The 23,550-nt window shown below is 42.8% G+C and overlaps 1 protein-coding gene across 1 annotated transcript in view; it reads right to left on the reverse strand.

Annotated features, from left to right (window-relative positions):
• The window catches only part of sha (shavenoid), a 354,752-nt gene that overhangs the window by 13,424 nt on the left and 317,778 nt on the right, over positions 1-23,550 (reverse strand). Inside the window, exons 6-7 of the mRNA XM_067146254.2 lie at positions 21,392-21,551; positions 8,392-8,759 (exon numbers count right to left, since the gene is read on the reverse strand). Coding sequence (XP_067002355.2) covers positions 8,392-8,759; positions 21,392-21,551 — 528 coding nt within the window. The remainder of the gene's footprint in view (positions 1-8,391; positions 8,760-21,391; positions 21,552-23,550) is intronic.

The following is a 23,550-nucleotide window of genomic DNA, read 5'->3' on the forward strand; positions in this document are numbered from 1 at the left end:
CATTCCTTTTAAATAGGTCAGATAACTCATCTTGATAAGCCTGTCGCAGTCATATTGGTTTGCTTGCCCTTTGCAATCGTTTCATGGACATTTAATACCGGTAATATAGTTTATAATACTTCTTTCCATACAATATTCTTCGACCATTTGGCCGTACCTAGATCTTAACATTTTCAAACGATCTTACCCGAGATAGTGCAACATACAATTGGCTGAATACTGGTTCGGGAATGTAGACTACCCACGTTTTCAAGAGTTTGCCCGTGCGCTTTATTAATGCTCATACAGAAGGCTAGTCGACTTGATACCATTCCGTCTGGGCGTACGTCGACTGTTTCCTCTTTGCAGCATGTAAGTTACTAAGAACATTCTGCCCCTGTTGAGTATATTCAGAAGCTGGGGAAGGTCAGAGAATCAAAGAGTATCTAGCAGAGAATAGTATTCCATCACCGTGCTCAATAGCTGAAGTCGCTTAAGTGCGGCCAGTATCCAGTATTCGGGAGATAGTGGGTTCGAACCCCACTGTTGGCAGCCCTGAATATGGTTTTCCGTAGTTTCTCATTTTCACACCAAGCAATTGCTGGGGATGTACCTTAATTAAGGCCACGGACGTTTCCTTCCCACTCCTAGGCCTTTCCTGCCCCATTGTCGCCATAAGACCTATTTGCGTCTGTGCGACGTAAAAAAACTTGAAAAAAAAAGTATTCCATCAGAGGAGGTGTACACTCTCTGGGTTCACAGGTAGTAATCAAACAAGGGCCTCTCAACTTGGGAGTGTGGATTGGCGACCACGGGGCCCTTAGCCGAGTCTTGGCATTGCTTCCACTTACTTGTGCCAGACTCCGCACTTTCGACTATCCTGTCTGACCTCCCTTGGTCAACTCTTGTTCTTTTCCGACCCCGACGGTATTAGACCATTCGAGGCTTAGGGAGTCTTTCATTCTCACGCCCTTCGTAACCCTTGCCTTTCTTCGTCCGTTACTTCATTTTTCGAAGTGACGGATCCCTTCTTTCTTATTTTTTTCTCTCTTTACCCCCTGTTGGTGGGGGACGCAGACGAAAAATACACCCGCAGTATTCCCCGCCTGTCGTGAGAGGCGACTAAAAGGGGCGACCAAGGGACGATTGAAATAGAACCATGAAACTACTTTTGATTCGTATCATCACGCGGGAAACACCATGGGTTGCCTGAACTTGCGAGTAGTACCACCATATTAAGTACGAAATAGGTTTGTGATTAGTAGCAGCAGAAAGTGGTTCCCCTGTGGTTTTCCAGTACCCGTGCGTCGTACCCATGTGAGCAACACCGCGGGTCTGGGCGTTGCCTGTGAGTTGTACCACTAGATGAGCGACACCGTGGGTCTGCGTTGCCTGTGATTAGTATCCACTATGTGAGGGATACTACGGGGCCCGTGGGACCGGCACCCGTGCCTAGTACACCTAGGTGAGGAAACTCATCGGTTTGCGTTGACTATGAGTGCCGCTATTGTGTGAGAAACACCATAGGTCTACGTTACCTGTACGGAGTACAATACTTGTGAGTAGTACCATCTTGTGTGGAACACCGTGAGTCTTCGCTACTTTTGATTAGTACCCCAACATGACAAATACCATGGTTCTACTTTACTAGCGATAAGTACCATTTTGAGGGGCCTTTGAACTGGATTTTGAATCCCTCTAGACATCAAGCATACTCGATTCAAGATTACGCTTTATAAGTGGTCCCTTGGTCAGTAATACTGCTATATATGACCTTTTTTTGCGTTGGATACACTGTTTTGTGTCTGTTTTTTTTGTTTCATGTCCATCCATTCATTCTTCATGACATTTTTCTTATTTTGGTCAGTGGATGATTTTGAACTTTTTGTTGTAATTTCATTTCGTACCATTAGGGGCAATGACCTCGATGTTAGGCCCCTTTAAACAACAAGCATCATCATCATCAACAATTCCGGAGATAATAAAACAGAAATTGAGCAAATCGGTCCAGTAGAATGGACGGACAGATTTGCCGAAGCTGCTTTTAGTAAACTCTTTTAATATATAGATAGTTCTAAAATATATAACAACGACATCGATTTCTACTAGAATAATTCATGTATTAGTGGTTCTGTCGAGGACCTTGCCAGAGGCTTACATTTCGTGGAACTAAGACGACAACTACGAAAGCACATGACGTGTCTTCTTACTTGCGCTGGAACTCTTATCTTATTGCGTAGTGACTCACAACCAGTATCACAACGAATATCCAATGGCGACCACGGAACCCCACCTGAGTATTTCATTGCTTGTTCTTACTTGTTTCATATTTCTTATCTGACCCTATTGTCTTCTAAACCCGGTGGTATTTGAGTCCGAGTCTAACGGAGTCTTCCATTTTTGTATCCGGCTCGAAGAAAGTTTTTAAAATACTCCTATAGGTGAGGATTGTAGAAAATATCTCCGGTATGTCCAGTCTGTGGGTGGGGACTGTAGAAAAAATCTACGGTATCTCCTCCATGTTGTAAAAGGTGACTAAAAGGTGGACCAGTGACTCTTACCTTGGGAACGTGGGTTGGAGATCACGGTTCCCTTAGTTGAGTTTGGCACTAATTTCTCTTACTTGCGCCAGTCTCCTCGCTTTAATCCTTCCTATCCATCCTCTCCGGGTCAATTGCCGTTCTCCTCCGGACTCGGTGATCTTAGGTTTGCGGGGCCTAGGGAGTCTTTCGTGTTCACGCCTTTCATGGTCCATCCCTTTCTTTTGTCCTCATTCTTGGAATGGGTCGGAGCCTACCTTTTCCTTTTTCCCCATCTGATTAGTGTTAATAGTGGATGGTTTCCCAGCTGTACTTCCCCTTACACCAATAATCACCACTAACATTCTTTCTTTTCACGCCTTTAAAGATCCTGTCCTTTCTATAGTCGATACCATCGATCTTTGAAGGAATTGATTATCACTATTTTTGGCCATTTAGAAGAACAATATTACTACAATAATAGACCTAATGATGATAATGAAAATCCACAGTCTGTTTCCAGTCATTTGACCGGGTCAGGAATGGAATGAATGAAGCCACCATCTAGCGGCGAGAATAGGAATTGTGCCGGCTGCCGAAGTCTGTCGAACTACACTGGGGCAATGATTAATGACTGACAGATGAAATTAAATGATATTGGATAGTGTTGCTGGAATGAAAGATGACGGGAAAAACCGGACTATCCAGATAAAAACCTGTCCAGCCTCCGCTTTGTCCAGCACAAATCTCACATGGAGTGATCGGGATTTGAACCACGGAGGTCGGCGCGCTGCCACTTGAGCCACGGAAGTTCTCTAATAATAATAATAATAATAATAATAATAATAATAATAATAATAATAATTTCAGTTTATCCTGATTATTTCTGAAGTTGGCAGGAACTACCCTAGGCCACTTTGAATTTTTATTGGAAGGTTTTAAGTCGTGTCTTTTCAGGTGAAAATTCCAACCTGATATCCTCCGGGATTCGGACCTCGGCCATCAGGGAGGAAAGTCGGTAGTTAAGTGATTCCGATAAATATGTGTTTTTCCCCCTCTCGTAAATGGTGACAACGCTATTAATTCTTAGCGAAGTACTTCTGCTGTTAGACTTTCAGGATTAATTGAAGTAGTATCAGATCTGGTAACTGAAGTGGATTTGGTAGTGCTGTTGAACGTGTCGATGATTTTAGAGCTACCAGAAAAATGATTTTTTATTTTCATCCATTGAACTGCTGCCAGATCATTTAGTATTATCATAATTATCATTTCAGCACTTAATTCTTCTCGGTGTTGGTGTTATCTCTTGGATCCTTGCATATAACGGGAATTAACTACGACTGAAGTAGAACTCGCTCTGCGTAATCTGAACAGCATTCTTGCATGTCTATGAAGATGAAGACCTGTATCTCCATCGGGATACTAAATCAATTGGCGTTGATCATATAACCACAGATAGCCTTCCACAAAAGTTTGTTAGAATTTACATTTCTCAATAAGGTATCTAATTTAAGCGTCTGTTTCTTGTAAATCTTGACGTTCGAGACATTTTACACAAAATGCTACCGTAGTCTAAGTAAGCTCCTCAGATTTGTGTTCTTGTCGTCATTCTTGGATTGAGAATTAATTCAACTTCTACGTTTCCGGTGGTGGCTGGTAGTGAGGTGTCTTGTCTGTAGATGAAGAGGTGTGTGTTAAGACAAGCGGTAACTCACAGTGCTCCAGCCAGAGGAATTAACCGAACCCTTCTAAAATATCCGGCCAGAAATCGAACCAAGGACCCTCTGAAGCAAAGAAGTAACTAGAAAAGTATTTCTCAAGGATTTGGGAGCGCGTCTTGGAAACCGCGGGACCCTTGGCTGAGGCTAGAATTGCTTCCACATACTTGTGCCAGGCTCCTCACTTTCGTCTCTCACCCCCTTGGTTAACTCTTGTTTTCTTCCGACCCCTACAACTTTCAGGAAATCTTAAATTTTCACGCCGTTAATGATCCTTCTCTATTCTTTCGCTGATACCTGCATTCATCGAAGTGCAGAAACTCGTATATTTTAACCTCGGGTTAAAGTTATGTTTTGTTGTTTTTCCCTTTTAAGGGGAGTGAGAATGCCAAGAAAAGAGAACAATAAGGTTTTTAGATTTTCATCCAAAAAATAATTCAAGAATTTTCTGATAGAATAAGGAATTCTCTTTTATATTTTTAAAGTTAAAATTACTCTATTTGTGACCTGCTTGTGTTTACACCATGCATGGCAAAGTGAACCAAAAGTGACATTAGTCACAACCGGGCTGACTTTTCTACAGTACCTGGGTGATAAGTACTTCTCCCGTAACGCGTCGAGTTAATAAGTAGCACTCCATGTAGTATCTGGCACAATGAAGTGAAACGTAAGACAAGAAGGTGGCATGTTGTGATGGCTGCGTTTAAAGCAATATTAAACCAAATATTCGAAGACTTGTGGAGTCAACCCCTGCGGGTGGGGGACGCACATGTAGAATACACCCGCGGTATCCCCTGCCTGTCGTAAGGGCGACTAACAGGGGCCCAAGGCGCTCTCAACTTGGGATCTGGGCTGGCGACCATGGGGCCCTTAGCTGAGTCTTGGCATTCCTTCCACTTACTTGTGTCAGGCTCCTCACTATCCTATCCGACCTCCCTTGGTCAACTTTTGTTCTTTTCCGACCCCGACGGTATTAGAGCATTCGAGGCCTACGGAGTCTTTCATTTTCACGCCCTTCGTGGCCCTTGCCTTTTTTCGTCCGTTACTTCATTTTTCGAAGTGACGGATCCCTTCTTTCTTCTTTTTTTCTCTTTCTCTACCCACCGTGCGTGGGGGACGCAGACGCAAAATACACCTACGGTATCCCCTGCCTGTCGTGAGAGGCGACTAAAAGGGGCGACCAAGGGATGATTGAATTAGAACCATGAAACTACTTTCGATTCGTACCATCACGCGGGGAACACCATGGGTCGCCTTTACTTGCGAGTAGTGCCACTATATTAGGTACACAATAGGTTTGTGAATCGTAGAAGCAGTCGGTGTGGACTGTGAGTTTCCAGTACCAATGAGTCGTACCCTTGTGAGCAACACCACGGGTCTGGGCGTTGCCTGTGAGTTGTACCACTATATGAGCGACACCGTGGGTCTGCGTTGCCTGTGATTAGTACCCACTATGTGAGGAACACCACGGGAATACCGGCGCCCGTGATTAGTACACCTCCACGAATCTGCTACGCAGGCGTAGCAGGGGGAGAGGTGATACTCCCACGTGGCGAGTCCCAGGTGGCGGATAGGGGGGTCCTAACCGGCTTGCCGGCGGACTTGAGGGAAATAAAATACCTCTCGCGGACCAAACACACACCCCCTGTGGGTGGGGGAGGCAGACGAATAATACACCCACGGTATCCCCTGCCTGTCGTGAGAGGCGACTAAAAGGGGCAACCAAGGGATGATCGGATTGGAACCATGAAACTACGTGTGATTAGTACCACCATGGGTCGCTTTTACTTGCGCATAGTGCCTGTATGTTCGGTACCAAATAGGTTTGTGATTAGTAGAAGAAGAGTACGTTGCCGGCTTTTACAGTACCTGTGATTGGTAGCACTATATGAACGATACCATAGGATGAGCGACACCATGGTTCTGGCTTGCCTATGATTAGTACCCACTCACTATATGAGGAACACCACGGGATAGCGCGAGTCCCTGTGGTCAGTACACTTACGTGATGAACACCATAGATTTGCGTTGCCTGTAAATGGCACCACAGTTTGCGAAACCCCACAGGTGCGAATTTCATTACCTGTGAGTAGTACCATAATGTGTGGAATACCGCGAGTCTACGCTACTTTTGATTAGTATCGCAGCATGACAAATACCATGGTTCTACTTTCCTAGCGATAAGTACCAATATGAGGGGTCGATGACTTGGATTTTTACCCCTTTGGACTAAAAGCATTATCGATTCAGTATTATGCTATAGACCCAGTCCCTTGGTAGTAATACTATTATTTCATATCAGTTTCTGTGAATGCGAGACATTGCGTGTCGGATCCACTGATTGTTTTAAATTCATATCCATCCATTCATTCTTCGTCCTCACGTTTTGAATTCTAGTCAGTGGAGGATTTTTGACTTTTAATTTGTCGTTCCATTTCGTCTCATTTCACACCATTAGGGGCCGATGGCCTAGATGTTAGGCCCTTCACACAACAAGCATCATCATCCTCATCACCAAAAACAAAAAATGAGATGCATCTTGAATATCAAGTGGCAGGACTATGTGACCAACACTGCAGTTCTCGACAAAGCGCAGCTAAATAGCCTTAAGGCAACACTCATCGTTTATCAACTGAGATGATTAGGCCATGTTCACCGCATGAGTGATACCAGGCTTCCCCACCACATTCTTTATGGTGAACATTTTTCCGGCAGTAGACCTCATGGAGCCCCTCTTAAGCGTTTTAAGGACTCGCTGAAACACATCATGAAGACAACGGGTATAGATATACATACTTGGGGAAAATGTGTTGTGGACCGTTCACTGTGGTAGAACACTACGTCCACTGCTGTCAACTTGTCTGAAAGAGAACGCTGCAGACATCTAGAAGCCAAGCGACAAGCAAGAAAGCTCCGTCAATTGCAACCCCGCCCTCCTGCATCCATTCAGTGTGATTTGTGTGGTCGTATGTTTTATGCCAACACTGGTCTGTTTAGTTATCGCAAACACATCCATAAACTGAGCTGAACTGCTCACTTTACGCAGGAAGAAATTATATATACTAGGATCGAGTTACAGCCGACGACTTTGATTCCAGTTTCTAGCATGTAGCGCTTTCGATGTTATATATCCTTTTGCCGCAAACTATTACGCCGATAACGCGTATATTTTCTAAGATTAAACAAAACAATTAAGACAATTCATTAAACCAGTATTGTAGAAATAATTCATTATTTCTTGACTTAGACAAAGTGATATAGTACTCTTCTTTTTAAACTTTGTTTAAGGGAAACTAACATTAATGTAAAGTCATAAATGCCACTGAATTTCAATTCAGTAAAAGTAAAACAGATGATAAAATTCGCCTAAAATTCCAAGTTCTAGCTACAGATGTTTTCGAGGCTGAGGGATATAACTGTTGTAATTTTAGCATAGGTGAATTTGGATAATTTAGGGGGTGGGGGATCAACACCTTTGACCGACCAAAAATGCGATTTTTCATTTTTTTCATTTAAAATTTAACTTTTCTCTTTATAACAGTGCAGCATTTTTGTTAATATCTCCCAATACGTTCTGAGTTATGGCTAAAAACGTGACGCCCTGTCACCCAAGCGAGCCCTATATCGGTCAATTTGTTGCTCGTTTCCCTGGTAACTCTGAAAGTTTTTAATGTATTAAGACGAAATTTCGCATGCATGTAAATTGCATAGAGAAGAAGACCATATTCTAGAATTATTGAGCTAGCTTCATTGATTACGTTAAAAAAGTATATTTTCAAAAGAAAATTAATGAAAAATTGATTAATTGAAAATAACTTTATGAAAAAATATTTATGAACCATGGACTTTACTGATTCTGGCACATGTTGTAGCTATAATATTACTCATCACAATTTAAAAAAACCATGGAAAAATATTCATGTGTTTGGAAATTATCAGGGAAACGGCCATTTTGAATAATTAATTATATATAATGGCATAGGTTTACATGATTTTTAAACATGTAGGCATATTATTAAGGAACAATGTGTTTGTCATACTAAGTTTAATACACCCCATGTTCTATGTTCAAAAGTGTAGGTCCCTCCTTAACATTCTTTAATAATCTCCAGTGCCGCTAGGACTAGTAAATAATTTTTCTAACAAATTAAAATATTCACACTAGAGGTACTCACATTTTGCGAGCCACGATTGCTGTCTTCAGAGAGCAGACCATTGTCAGAAGCGTTGTCCGTATCGGAACTGCAGCTAGCGGAGTCACTGAGGTAGCTGGCATTATCGTTGCCCAAGCCGGTGAGTCCTGCTAGGTGATGATGCAGCGGGTTACTCTTCACTACTCCCTCCTCAGCGCTTGCCAGGTGCACCGTCGAAGGCCCACCTTTCTCGCTGTCACCACGCCGCCGCCGTCGCACGTGCAGGTATAATAACACCGAAGCAACATAGATCAAACCCAGCAGAATGGAACACACTCCAATAGCCACATACTCGCTTACAGTCAGACCTCCACGAGTTCCGTCAGACGGAAATGACACTTCGGGTACATCTGCAACAGGAAGAAGTCATGATCAGCGATACAGAACTAATTGTACGTTGTCGACACGCTACAGTAGCTCTACAGAATGATGATGTTATAATTTAGTATCTTGTTAAATTTTATTCCGGGTTGCTCATAAACTATAGACACAATGCTCTTTGCTGCTGACATTACCTATAGCAGAAGTATACGATACTCATTGCAATAGGATAGAGGTTTTTCCCTCGGACACAGTGAGGGATCTCACCTTTACCGCCTCAAGGGCAGTGTCCTGGAGCTTCAGACTCTGGGTCGGAGGATACAACTGGGGAGGATGACCAATGCCTCGCCCAGACGGCCTCACCTGCTATGCTGAGCAGGGGCCTTGGGGGGAGGGAAGATTGGAAGGGATAGACAAGAAAGAGGGAAGGAAGCGGCCGTGGTTTTAAGTTAGGTACCGTCCCGGCATTTTCCTGGAGGAGAAATGGGAAACCACGGAAAACCACTTCCAGGATGGCTGAGATGGGAATCGAACCGACCTCTACTCAGTTGACCTCCCGAGGCTGAGTGGACCCCGTTCCAGCCCTCGTACCACTTTTCAAATTTCGTGGCAGAGCCGGGAATCAAACCCGGTCCTCCGGGGGTGGCAGCTAATCACACTAACCACTACACCACAGAATATTTTGTTCATTCGACACCAAAATTACAATAAATACTTAAAATAAGGATAACTACAGAAGAACAAGATGTTTTTATTAACTCGACTTCTCAAAAAGGATTCGGTTTCACAGATGTCCATGTAAGAAATATTTACAAGTAAATTATTTCACCACGAAAATATAAAATTGACCCAGTTTTCAAACTAAAAAGTAGTTGTTCCCACTTTGAGCATTGTGTCCAGTATGGTTAATATATTTCTTATAGAGGAAGTTCATCATGTAAATATAAATGAGAAACTTAGTCTAATATGTAATTACAATATGAGGCGTCCGGCTCCATGGATAAATGGTTAGCGTGCTGGCCTTTGGTCACAAGAGTCCCGGGTTCGATTCCCGACAGGGTCGAGAATTTTAACCACCATTAGTTAATTTCGCTGGCACGGGGGCTGGGTGTGTGTGTGTCGTCTTCATTATCATTTCATCCTCAACACGACGCGCAGGTCGCCTACGGGAGTCAAATCAAAAGACCTGCACCTCTCGAGTCGAATTTATGTCCTCGGACACTCCCGGCAAAAAAAACATACGCCATTTTAATTTGACTCCCGTAGGCGACCTGCGCTCGTGAAATGATGATGATGATGATGATGATGACGACGACACATACATCCAGCTCACGTGCCAGCAAAATTAGCCTCCGGGGTGTGGGGTAGGTGTGGAGGTAGCTAATCACACTAACCACTACACCACAGAGGCGCTCTCTTAGTGGCTATACGAGTCATAATTATGGCATCTAACAACTGTGGAAAATTAAGTTCTTCAAATTAAGATACTTTTTTTTTGCTATTGGCTTTATGTCGCACCGACACAGATAGGTCTTATGGAAACGATGGGAGAGGAAAGGCGCAGGAGTTGGAAGGAAGCGGGCGTGGCCTTAATTAAGGTACAGCCCCAGCATTTGCCTGGTGTAAAAATGGGAAACACCCCCTGTGGGTGGGGGAGGCTGACGAATAATACACCCACGGTATCCCCTGCCTGTCGTGAGAGGCGACTAAAAGGGGCGACCAAGGGATGATTGAATTAGAACCATGAAACTACTTTTGATTCGTACCATCACGCGGGGAACATCATGGGTTGCCTGTACTTGCGAGTTGTATCACTATGTTCGGTACGAAATGGGTTTGTGTTTAGTAGTAGTCATGAGCGTGGCCTGGGGGTTTCCAGTACCCGTGCGTCGTACCCATGTGAGCACCACCGCGGGTCTGGGCGTAGCCTGTGAGTTGTACCACTATATGAGCGACACCGTGGGTCTGCGTTGCCTGTGATTAGTATCCACTCTGTGAGGAACACCACGGGGCCCGTGGGACCGGCATCCGTGCCTAGTACACTTAGGTGAGGAAACTCATTGGTTTGCGTTGGCTCTGAGTGGCGCCATTGTGTGAGAAACACCATAGGTCTGCGTTACCTGTACGAAGTACAATACTTGTGAGTAGTACCGTCTTGTGTGGAACACCGTGAGTTTCGCTAATTTTGATTAGTACCCCAACATGCCAATACCATGGTTCTACTTTACTCGCGACATGTACCATTCTGTGGGGCCTTAGACATGGATTTTGCACCCCTTTCGACATCAAGCATCATCGTGCTTTATGAGTGGTCCCTTGGTCAGTAATCCATTATGTATGATCTTTGAGTCTGATCCACTGTATTTTGGTTGTTTGTTTCCTTTTTGCTGTTTTTTTTTGTTGGGTTCATGTCCATCCATTCATTCTTCATGACGACATTATTATTTTTTTTGGTCAGTGGATGAATTTGACATTTTTGTTTTTTCATTTCGTACCATTAGGGGCCGATGACCTCGATGTTAGACCCCTTTAAACAACAAGCATCATCATCATCATCATCATCAAAATGGGAAACCCCGGAAAACCATCTTTAGGGCTGCCGACAGTGGGATTCGAACCCACTATCTCCCGGAGATAGCTTTTGTGACCAGGATCTCACATGCGAAAAGTCAAAATTTTTCTTAAATTAAATTTGACTGAGTGTGTTCTTGATTAACAGGTACAATTATTTTGGCTATTGATGGTTGCGAACATTCTTCGCCTTTAGCTGCTTTTCCCACACCGAAGTAGATCACACATGCGAGCGCATACATAGGCTTGGCCCCGTTTTCTGGCCGAGTGCTCTTCTTGACGTTAACATATGTGGAATGTAGAGTTCTCTGAACTGAAAATCTGAAAATGTGTGTTAGGTGTGTCAAATAGGAAAAGAAACAGGGTCCTATTACTGGGTGCATTCCCTCCAATTACTTGTGGTAGTGGCTTTACGTCGCACCGATACAGATAGGTCTTATGGCGAAGTTGGGATAGGAAAGGCCTAGGAGTTTAAGGAAGAGGCCGTGGCCTTAATTAAGGTACAGTCCCAGCATTTGCCTGGTGTGAAAATACGGAAAACTATCTTCAGGGCTGCCGACAGTGGGATTCGAACCCACTATCTCCCGTATACAAGCTCACAGCCGCGCGCCCCTAACCGCACGGCCAACTCGCCCGGTCAGTTACTTGTATCAGGCTCTTTACTTTCATATTTTCCTATCCTACCTCACGTGGTCTACTCTTGTTCTCTTCTGGCCTTGACTTGCAATGTCTTCTGGCCTCGACTTGCGATGCTTGGAAAGTAATTTTCATGCCTATCGTGGCTCTCTTCTTTTGTTTGTCGATTCCTCAATTCTTCGAATTTTCGGCCTAATTCCTTTGTCCTGATTAGAATTACTAGTGAATGGTTATTTAGTTATACTGTCCCTTAGAACAACAATACCATCACCATCCTCTGATTCGGACTCCATTATTGCTTTCAAAGTAATAAATTACCTCGTTGCAGTACTTCCAACCGTTTCTGAACGGCCATTCTTAGCAAAAATAACGCTAAGTAACTCTGCCATATCATTACAATATAATGGACGTCAGAATTTCTTACTTTTATGGCTACGTTTTCAATAAATGGCACTTTTATGAAATTATTTACTCGTTATCATTTATGACGTATAATCGACTAAGTTTTAACTATCAAAGGTAAATATCATCTGGAGTCCAAGTTTATGGTCTTTTACCGGAATCCCGAGGTGCCAGACGAAGGTACTTTTTTTTTTAAATAGGAAGAAATTCGGCTTACTATCCTGTCTTAGAGATAAGGTTGTAGTAACGGTTCTGAAGAAATTGTGTCAAATCTTAAATCAACATCTCAATCCAAATATTTGAGTACGATTTGTTGTATGTGTGATATTAAAATTTATGTTAGGGAGTATACGGAGTCTTATGGGACTACCTTCGTTGGAAGACAGTTTAGGAACTAGAGTTCTCGACACGAAAGCAATGTTTTCGGAAATATATAGTGATCTATAGTCGTTTTCGGGCACAAGAAACACTATTCCTTTAGTTATTAAGGCGACACTCCGGAGTTAAAAAGATATTTTTACTTAATGCATAGATTTTCACGAAACTTTGTAGAAATGTCACATAAAAGTAGAGATATCACGAACATTTCTTTCATATACAATTAAGTTTTTCCAAAATATTTTTCTGAAATTTTTAATTCCACTTTTTTCATGAAATTTAATTAACATGTTAATGTAAATTCGTAATTAGGTAGATAATACTTCTTTTAAAACACTGCGTATCGATTTTTCTGTACGTAATTTATATAACGAGATATATCGTACTACCGCCTGTTGCCATTTCTTGATGGATGCAGTATTTTTGTATCCGTCTCTTGGCACAGGCCAGAGCCAAGTGTAGCTTCCACCGAAGTCCCAGCCTCATTCATGGCTGTGACAATATGGAAGCTGCTGGGGTGTGGGTGGTGGTTAGTATTGACATTTGGAGCCCGACTAGTATCTGAGTGTTATGAAAAATGTTGCTCATAGGATCACTCGTGCTGCAGTAGCACCTTCTGGTCCAGCGAGGAAAGCAATGGCAAACTACCTCACTCCTCTTCTTGCCTAGTACGCCTCATTTGGGCTCTGCCATTGGTTTTTGCAGTTTCCCTATAACTGCATAGCCTTGGGTGGTGCTATTTGAGGATCCAACCAGCCTCTTGGCTGATGACCTAACAGACAGATATATCGTACTAAAGTGTGTGTAATCTTTACGTTTTTACGTTCTAAAATTTTGGATTTAAAAATCCCTACTATTTGAAAAAATTCTGCAATCAAGAATGCCATACGCAGGTTTCTTAATATACCTGTGATACATATTGAACCCTTGAACTTCCAGAATTATGGGTTCAATATACCATACAAATTTTGTTACATTAGGCAGAATATTATGGGAGAAAAATAGGATTTAAATGTAAAATTACAATTGGCGAACAAAGCATTATTACAGTGATAAATTGTTTGAATTCAGCGGAATAACTTCGTGACAAGGAAAAAGAAGCTCAATCCTTTCAATTTCAGTCATAAAAACAATTTCACCAAAATGACCAAAATATCGATTTTTATCTCCGGAGTGACGCCTTAAGTTACAAAAATAAAATAAATAAAAAGTCAAAGCCTCCTGCCGAGTGAATTGGCCATGCGGTTAGGGTTGCGTTGCGTAGCTATAATCCTGCATTCGCGAGATGGTACGTTCCAATCCCACCGTTGGTAGCCCTGAACATGGTTTTTCCAGAGGTGATACTCCTACGTGGCGCGTCCCAGGTGGCGGATAGGCGGGTCCTAACCGGCTTGCCAGCGGACTTGAGGAAAATAAAATACCTCTCGCGGACCAAACACACTACCCCCTGTGGGCGGGGGAGGCAGACGAATAATACACCCACGGTATCCCCTGCCTGTCGTGAGAGGCGACTAAAAGGGGCGACCAAGGGAAGATTGTATTAGAACAATGAAACTACTTGTGATTAGTACCACCACGCGGAGAACACCAAGGCCCGCTTTTACTTGCGCGTAGTACCACTATATTAGGTATGAAATAGGTTTGTGATTAGAAACACACAGGAGCACCGTGCGGCCGGCTTTTGCACTACCTGTGATTAGTACCACCATATGTGCAGGACCATGGGATGATAGCTACCATGGTTCTTCCTTGCCTATGATTAGTACCCACTATATGAAAAACACCACGGGATAGGGGAAGGTCCCTGTGGTTAGTACCCTTATGTGATGAGCACCATAGGGTTGCGTTGCCTGTAAATGGCGCCGCAATGTAAGAAAAACCATAGGTCTCTATTATATGTCGAATTTCATAACCTGTGAGTAGTACCATAATGTGTGGAATACCGCGAGTCTCTGCTACTTTTGATTAGTACCGCAACATTACAAATAACATGGTTCTACTTTCCTAGCGATAAGTACCGTTATGAGGAGCCGATAACTTGTATTTTGGACCCCCTTTAGACTGCAAGCATCCTCGATTCAGTATTACGCTCTAGCAGCAGTCCCTTGGTCAATAATCTTATTGTTTTTCCGTCAGTTTCTATGAATGTAAGGTATTGCGGGTGGCATCCACTGATTGTTTTAAATTCATATCCATCCATTCATTCTTCGCCCTCATGTTTTGAATTCTGGTCAGTGGAGAATTTTAGACTTTTAGTTTTTCGTTCCATTTCGTCTCATTTCGTACCATTAGGGGCCAATGACCTAGATGTTAGGCCCCTCTAAACAACAAGCATCATCAAGATGGTTTTCCGTGGTTTCCCATTTTCACACCAGGCAAATGTTGGGACTGTGCCACGACCGCTACCATCCCAATTCTAGCCATTTTCCATTCCTACGTCGCTGACAACCTTCGATGTGTTAGTGGGACATTCGACCACTAGAAATAAAGAAAGCCTCCGAATGATATGACACAAATACGCACTCCTCAGTCTCACAGTTAATCAGATAACAGTCACTCACTAGACTATATGAGGCCGTTGACATGATATCTCAAACAATACTGAAAGTTGCAAGTCGGTCTTGGAATGGAATGGAACCTAATAGGAAGGAGTAACCGTGGAAGATCTAGGAAGGAACATTTGGTGGCGAACGGTTAGAGAGGAACTGATTGGAACTGGGAAAACACGGGATAATGTACAAGACCTGGCTGTAGAACGTACCGAATAGAGAGCTTTCCTGGATACTCTGTGATCTACAAGGATAAATTTGAATTATATTTGATTATGTCCAGCAGTTGCCTGGTGTAAAAATGGGAAACCACGGAAAATCTTCAGGGCTGCGGATGGTGGGATTCGAACTCACCATCTCCCGAATACAAGATCACAGCTACGTGACCCTAACCGCACGCGGCCAACTTGTTCGGTATTATTAACAGTGCGCTTTTTCTTCCGGTACGCAACGGTACTTTTTCTCAAGATTCTTTTAAAGAACTTCATTTTATTGACAGAGAAATTTATTCTAAATATTCCAGCAGATGGTACTATGTGAACGAAATGAATTTTGAGTTTTGATTCCCACAAGTTTGTAGCATGCTTACATGTGTTCATAGGTTTCATAGGTTGATAACGTAGCCGGAAACAGGAAGTTGTGTTCACTTCCGATCGTTTCTGTTGTCAGATCATCAGTTGTATAACCGCTCTGCAACATACAAGTAGGTGTTTTTTCGGATAATTTGTTTTAACGTCGCACCAACACAGATAGGTCTTAGGGCGACGATAGTACAGGAAAAGGTTTAGGAGCGGGAAGGAAGCGGCCGTGACATTAATTAAGGTACAGCTCCAGCATTTGCCTGGTGTGAGAACGGGAAACCACGGAAAGCCATCTTCAGGGCTGCCGACAGTGGGATTAGAACCCACAGGTAGGTAATCACGTTAGTTAAATCAGTACAATCATTGCTGAATATGAGTAAAATAAGTAGTTACTTTATGTCAATGATTGAAATAAGGAAGGCTGAAGAAGTTGAAATGGTCAAATCTACTTATGATACCGTCAAACACAAAGCTAGCACTGAACCAATGAAAATTCACGTGCTGAAAAGGATCACGAAACTAAGACCGAAGATCCCGGGGTCAAAAGGAAGCCGATTCTGATAATGACAGGACAGAACATTACACACTTTCTCTAAAAATGACTTTTGCGACAGAAATGAGTGGATGGGGCAACGGCGAGGATACATCGGGGTATATGTTGTACAGTAGTTATAAGAGTGGAAGTCGCTGTGATAGCTCGTACATGGTGAGTACCGGCACTATTTCTCCCAGAAAAAGGATGTTATTATTATTATTATTATTATTATTATTATTATTATTATTATTATTATTATTCTTTCTTAATCTGTTTACTCTCCACGATCGGTTTCCCTGCGATGGATCCCACTTCTACCGCCTCAAGGGCAGTGTCCTGGAGCGTGAGACATTTAGTCGGGTATAAAACTGGGAAGGAGGACCAGTACCTCGCCTATGCGGCCTCACCAGCTATGCTGAACATGAGCCTTGTGGATGGATGGGAAGATTGGTAGGGACAGGCAAGGAAGAGGGAAGGAAGCGGCCGTGGCCTTAAGTTACTGTAGGTACCATCCCGGCATTTGCCTGGAGGAGAAGTGGGAAACTGCGGAAATCCACTTCGAGGATGTCTGAGAAGGGTATCGAGGCCACCTCTACTCAGATGATCTGCCGAGGCTGAGTGGATCCCATTCCAGCCCTCGTGCCACTTTTCAAATTTCGCGGAAGAGCCGGGAATCGAACCAGGGCTTCCAGGGGTTTCAGATAATTACACTAACCACTACACCACACAGGCGGACTATAACAAATCGGGTCATCAAAGTAATAATACAAGAAAGGAGCATGAAGAAATCCAAACCATAATTCTCTTTATGCAACGAATGCATTGCAGTGTTGCATACGTTCTAAAGCCATGCATTTGTGTTCCGACTTGAATGGCCCAGCGGGGAACTGAGCATTACGCAAGTCTGTAGTTGGACACTAAATCCTGTATTTCTTTCACTTACTTGAGTTACTCTCCTTCAATTATATTTCTTACCAACCCTTCGTAGGGAGAAGCTTATTCTCTTCTATAATACGGCAATATAAGGTCTAAGTATTCGGCGTAAGGAATTTTCATTTTATGATCTCGATCAGAATTTAGAATGGGGGAGGGGGCGAATAATCTATCTATCTGTCTATCTATTGAGAAGAAATTACTAAAAGGATGAAATGAAATGTCGTATGGCTTTTAGTGCCGGAATATCCCAGGACGGGTTCGGCTCGCCAGGTGCAGGTCTTTCCATTTGATGCCAGTAGGCGACCTGCGCGTCGCGATGAGGAAATGGTGATGAAGACAACACATACACCCAGCCCCCGTGCCATTGGAATTAACCAATTAAGGTTAAAATCCCCGACCCGGTCGGTAATCGAACCCGGGACCCTCTGAACCGAAGGCCAGTACGCTGACCGTTTAGCGAACGAGTCGGACACTAAAAGGATGCAGTGCCTATAAACCACATCAGAGGGATACATTCTGGGTGACAACAACATGATTTATTCCTGAGAATTTCAGTTTATGGATGTTTGGCTGCGAAATATTCCTATCTACGACAGCAGTAGTAATAATAATAATAATAATAATAATAATAATAATAATAATAATAATAATAATAATAATAATAATAATAATAATAATAATAATAATAATTAAAAAAGGTGACGTCACTACGAGTTTTATCGATCTTAAATAACCCCCGGTTTTCAGAAATATTGCCCTGGAAACCGATTCTTGTACATGTCTGTAAACAGACTACTGATATGTGTCGTTCACTTTTAAGCACTCTTAAATGCCGAGTAACTGCAAGCGCTTCGCCAAGTGAACTATTCAGGTGGTTAATTAAGTAATTAAAACCGGTGTAAGTGGTATATTTGAAGCTAGTGAAAGCATTATTCAAAGTGAGTTCTTACATACATTCAGGGGTATGGATAATACAGAATTTATAATTTTGGAAAATAGTATCGTTTTCACCCATTTCGTATATATTATGAATTGTACACTCCAACACATAGAAGCACACGTGAATCAGTCTAAAATCTTGCAATTGAATTCGAAGACCCGGATATTATCCACCTAAAGTTTATGCCACTCATCCAATGAAATATACGAGTGGTACAATTAGTTATATTGAAAGTAAATTAAAATTCAGACTCCCTCATTGTCACCAAAACTACTGTCATTCACTCTATTGTAAATCAATTAGAGTCATGCACTGAGAAATGTGAAAGTGTTGTTGTAAACTATTGCTCATATGATTGAGTCATTGAAAGAGTAATTGTTATTTTTTACTTTTGGAACAACAGTATCTTGGTGAAAAATGTTGGTGCAACTTTTCCATATATGTATTCACTTATACAGTGAAACCCCTCAATTTGGACTCTCCTATAGCCTTGACACCCCTTTTGATTGTACATATGAACTGTTTAATTCCCTATACTTTAACATGTTAAAAATTCTCTGTACAGTGGACACCCTTCAACTATGGACATTGGACAGCCCTTAAATAACAGTTTGGCCAGAATGAAAGCTTTATCACCGAGCTCTGTAGCTGCAGTTGCTTAAGTGTGGCCAGTATCCAGTATTCGGGAGATCGTGGGTTCGAACCCCGCTGCTGGCAGCCCTGAAGATGGCTTTCCGTGGTTTCCCATTTTCACACCAGGCAAATGGTGGGGCTGCAAATTAATTAAGGCCACTGCCGCTTCCTTCTCACTCCTAGCACTTTCCTGTATCATCGTCGACATGAGACCTATCTGTTTCGGTGCGACGGGGAGCAACATATTTAAAAAGTTATTTTGTTTTGCTGTTTTGTAATTGTTTAGTGTAAGCAATTTTAACATTGTCGTTGGAAATGCTGACTGTCGAACAGCATTTAAAAGCAGTATGTTGAGACATAGATAACATCTCGGTAACTGAGGAAATGACGTGTCTCCCTAAAGTTTTTCGCAGTGAGTTGTCAGACGTTGGTATTTTTAGCGATATCCATAATGTTTAAAAAATCCTGTTTCTGGAGCAATAGATGGAGTGTTACACAAGGTGATTTCTTCGGAGGAAGAAAAAGAAGAAGAAAGATTTGCTCTCTCCATCAAAAACCTGTGCAGTGTATTAATGAGTTGAAACGTTATGTGTTTGTACATAACCAACCCAAATTGATTGCAACTCTATTTGGATTACGTCGGAAAACTGAATCAGAATGGGCATGTTCAGAAATTAAAAATTCAAATCAAAGTCTTGTGAATCATTTTTCACTAAGCATTAAAGGGTGAGTACTGTACAGTACAATATGCAGAATAAAACATACGACAATATTGCAGTGTTTTTTCTTACAGTTCTAACATGCATAAAATCCAGTGTACTGTATAAATTCGAAGAACACACTAGATCAGAGCTTTTCCCTTCCTGCACTGTTCGTGTACTTTTGAAATACTTTTGAAATACTATGCAGCTCTCCTGTAGATTGGACACCCCAATACATTGGACACATTTTTAACGAACCGTAGGTGTCCAACTTAGAGGGGTTTCACTGTATGATATAAGCACATCACATTCACGAACAGAACTAAATATAATTCACTCGTATGGAGAACACATGCGTCTTGAACGTTCTTTTGAAAAAAAAATAACTAAACGTAAAATCTCTCTGAACTGCAATTATTGCCTTCTATGATTTTGAAAAGGTTGGTCAGAATCCCATAACATTCCTGTGTGATAAATTTCCTTAGTGTTAGGAGAAAACACGTCCACTACCACAGCGAAGCAGGTGCAGAATGCTAATGTACTCACTATGACATTGTCCAGCACTAGCTAATCGAAAGTCAGATACGCGAACCGACTTGCTGAGTAAACTGAGAGAACGGGTAGCTGCTGGAAATCGGAACGTCTACGAACCTCAACCCCACCCCGCCCCTACGTAGTCTAAGTGGACGCCCGGTTTGCGCGAGAAAGTTGACCGATGAAAGTCGCGATGGCACGAGAGCACTCAGTAATAATCCTTTCGACCTCATTTTTCAGTTTTGTTTCGAATCTATCATTAGAAAGTGGACCTAATTAAGGAACGATATATTAACACTACCGTTGCGATATACTAGGGACACTCCAGTAGACGGAGCGAAATTAGGCAAATTGATGCTACTCTAATCTTTATTCATACAAAGGTGCGACGTATGTTTGTAGTTATAACGAGCAGGAGATCGTGACCTAATTCTGTGGTAATTAGTAAAACTATTCAACGGATGAGCGCAGATACAACTTGCAGACCATTTTGAAAGACTAGGGGAAAAAGTTCATGGGAGCATGGGATGGTGACCTTGGGGTCCCTAGCTGACTTTTCTTCGTTCCACTCGCTTCAGTAAGGCTCTTCACTTTCATATTTCCTATCTGGTGTCCGTTATTCTCTTCTGACTCCTACGGAATTAGGTTTGCAATTCCTAGGGAGATCTTAAATATTTGTTTTTGTTTTTACATTTTTGCTTTACTTCACACCGACACGGATAGGTCTTATGGAGACGGTGGGATAGGTAAGGCCTAGGAGTAGAAAGGAAGCCACCGTGGCCTTAATTTCGGTACAACTCCAGCATTTGCCTAGTGTGAAAATGGGAAATCACGGAAAACCATCTTCAGGCCTGCCGAAAGTGGGGTTCGAAACCACTATCTCCCGGATGCAGATTTTCAATTGCATGGCCTCCATGGCACTCCCTCATTTCTTTTGCCGGCACCATCATTGAAAGGTCAGTCCTCTTACACTTTCTCTCCTGATCAGAAATAAGAGTGGAGTGATCATCTACAGTAGTTGTTCTTATAGTTAAAATTTTAACACCATGAAAGTAAAAAAAAAAAAAAAAAAAAAAAAAAAAAAAAAAAAAAAAAAAAAAAAAAAAAATCATTTTATTTTGAAGGATGACGTTAAATTTGTGTTGTTTACAGAAGCTACATTTCATAAGGGAATGTATTCTTCCACCGATGAAACAGTATTCCCGATCTGACTGGGTTTTCAAACTGAATGTTCATAATTAATATATTAAATAGTTTGTACTTACTGTTATCTCGAGGAGACCCGGCTACACGAAAAGCGACGCACGGGCTGAAGAGCGTCTGGTCTTGTGATCCAACTGCAGCAGTGCCTACGTCCTTGCAGAGAAGGTGTACAAGGATTAGACGACCTTCCATGCGGAGGCGCAGGTCAACTTCACCAAGCCACTGCAAGAGAAACATTATTCTTTAGAGGTTTTACAGTGCTATTTAAAATTGACTACCTGCGTTACATGGTGGTAGTTAATACGCTCCAAGTTGAGGGATTAAATCCCAGCACGATCAGTTAGCACTTAAATACCACGAACCCACTACGCTGGCGTAGTGGGGAAAGAGGTGGATATTCCCACGTGCTGCGTCCCAGGTGGCGTATAGGGTGTCCTAACCGGCTTGCTGGCGGACTTGAGGGGAATAAAATACCTCTCGCGGACTAAACATACAACCCCCTGTGGCTGGGGGGACTCAGACGAAGAATACACCCACGGTATACCCTGCCTGTCGTAAGAGGCGACTAAAAGGGGCGACCAAAGAATGATACTTTTGGAACCATGAGACAATCTATGATTAGTACCATTACGCGATGAACACCATGGGTTGACTTTACTTGCGAGTAGTATGCCTGACTGTGCTCTCTCTTAGAGCAATAATCACTACTACCTGAGGAGCTTGTACGGCTACTGCCTCCAGCTGGGTCTGTGATTAGTATCATCGGGAGAGGATTGCTGTGTGAGTAGTGTTGCCTGTAGGTGGCGCCAGAATGTGTGATACACCGTAGGTCTATATTGCCAACGATTAGTACCACTAGGTGAGTAACACCATGAGTGTACGTATTCTGTAATTAGTACCACTATGCGTATGCGAGCAACACCATGAGTATATGTGGCCTGTGATTAGTACCACTATATGAGGGACACCACGTATCTAGCCTATGTTCGTGAAGAACATAATGGGTTTACGTTGCTTGTGAGTAGTACCGTTATGTGAGGAAATTCATGGGTCTGCGTTGCTTGTGAATAGTACCCTTCCACGAACCTACTACGCTGGCGTAGCAGGGGGAGAGGTGATACTCCCAAGAGCGCGTCCCAGGTGACGGATAGGGGTGTCCTAACCGGCTTGCCGGCGGACTTGAGGGAAATAAAATACCTCTCGCGGACCAAACATACTACCCCCTCTGGGTGGGGGACGCAGATGAAGAATACACCCACGGTATCCCCTGCCTGTCGTGAGAGGCGACTAAAAGGGGCGACCAAGGGATGATTGGATTAGAACCATGAAACTACTTTTGATTAGTACCATCACGCGCGGAACACCATCGGCCGCTTTTACTTGCGAGTAGTACCACTCTGTAAGGTACTCCATATTTTTGTGATTCGTAGCACTCGAGGGGGGTTCAGTGTGGGTTTCCAGTACCCGTGAGTCGTGCCCGTGTGTGCAATACCTCAGGTCTGGGCGTTACCTGTGAGTTGTACCCGTGTGAGCGACACCACGCGTCTGGGCGTAGCCTGTGAGTTGTACCACTATACGAGCGATACCGTAGGTCTGCGTTGCCAGTGATTAGTACCCACTATGTGAGGAACACCACGGGAATGCCGGCGCCCGTGATTAGTACACCTAGGTGAGGAACCACATCGGTTTGCGTTGGCTATGTGTGGCGCCATTTTGTGAGAAACACCAGAGGTCTGCGTTACCTTTACGATGTTCAATACTTGTGAGTAGTACCTTAATGTTTGGAACACCGTGAGTTTACGCTACCTTTGATTAGTACCGCAGCTTGAGAAATACCATGGTTCTACTTTACTCGCGACATATACCATTCTGAGGGGCATTAGACATGGATTTTGGACCACATTAGACATCAAGTATCCTCGATTCAGGATTGTGCTTCATGAATGGGCCCTAGGTCAGTAATGAATTATCTATGATCCTTTTTGACTTGTATCCACTCCTTTTTTGTTTGCTCGTTTTTGTTGGTTTTTTGTTTTTGGTTCATGTCCATCCATTTCTTCTTCATGACCATTTTTTTTGTCAGTGGATGATTTTGATTTCTTTTGTTATTTCATTTCGTACCATTAGGGGCCGATGACCTCGATGTTAGGCCCCTTTAAACAACAAGCATCATCATCATACTTGTGCCAGGCTCCTCACTTTAGTCTATCCTGTCCGACCT

This window comes from Anabrus simplex, chromosome 4 (assembly GCF_040414725.1).
Source record: "Anabrus simplex isolate iqAnaSimp1 chromosome 4, ASM4041472v1, whole genome shotgun sequence".
NCBI classification, from domain to species: Eukaryota; Metazoa; Arthropoda; class Insecta; order Orthoptera; family Tettigoniidae; genus Anabrus; species Anabrus simplex.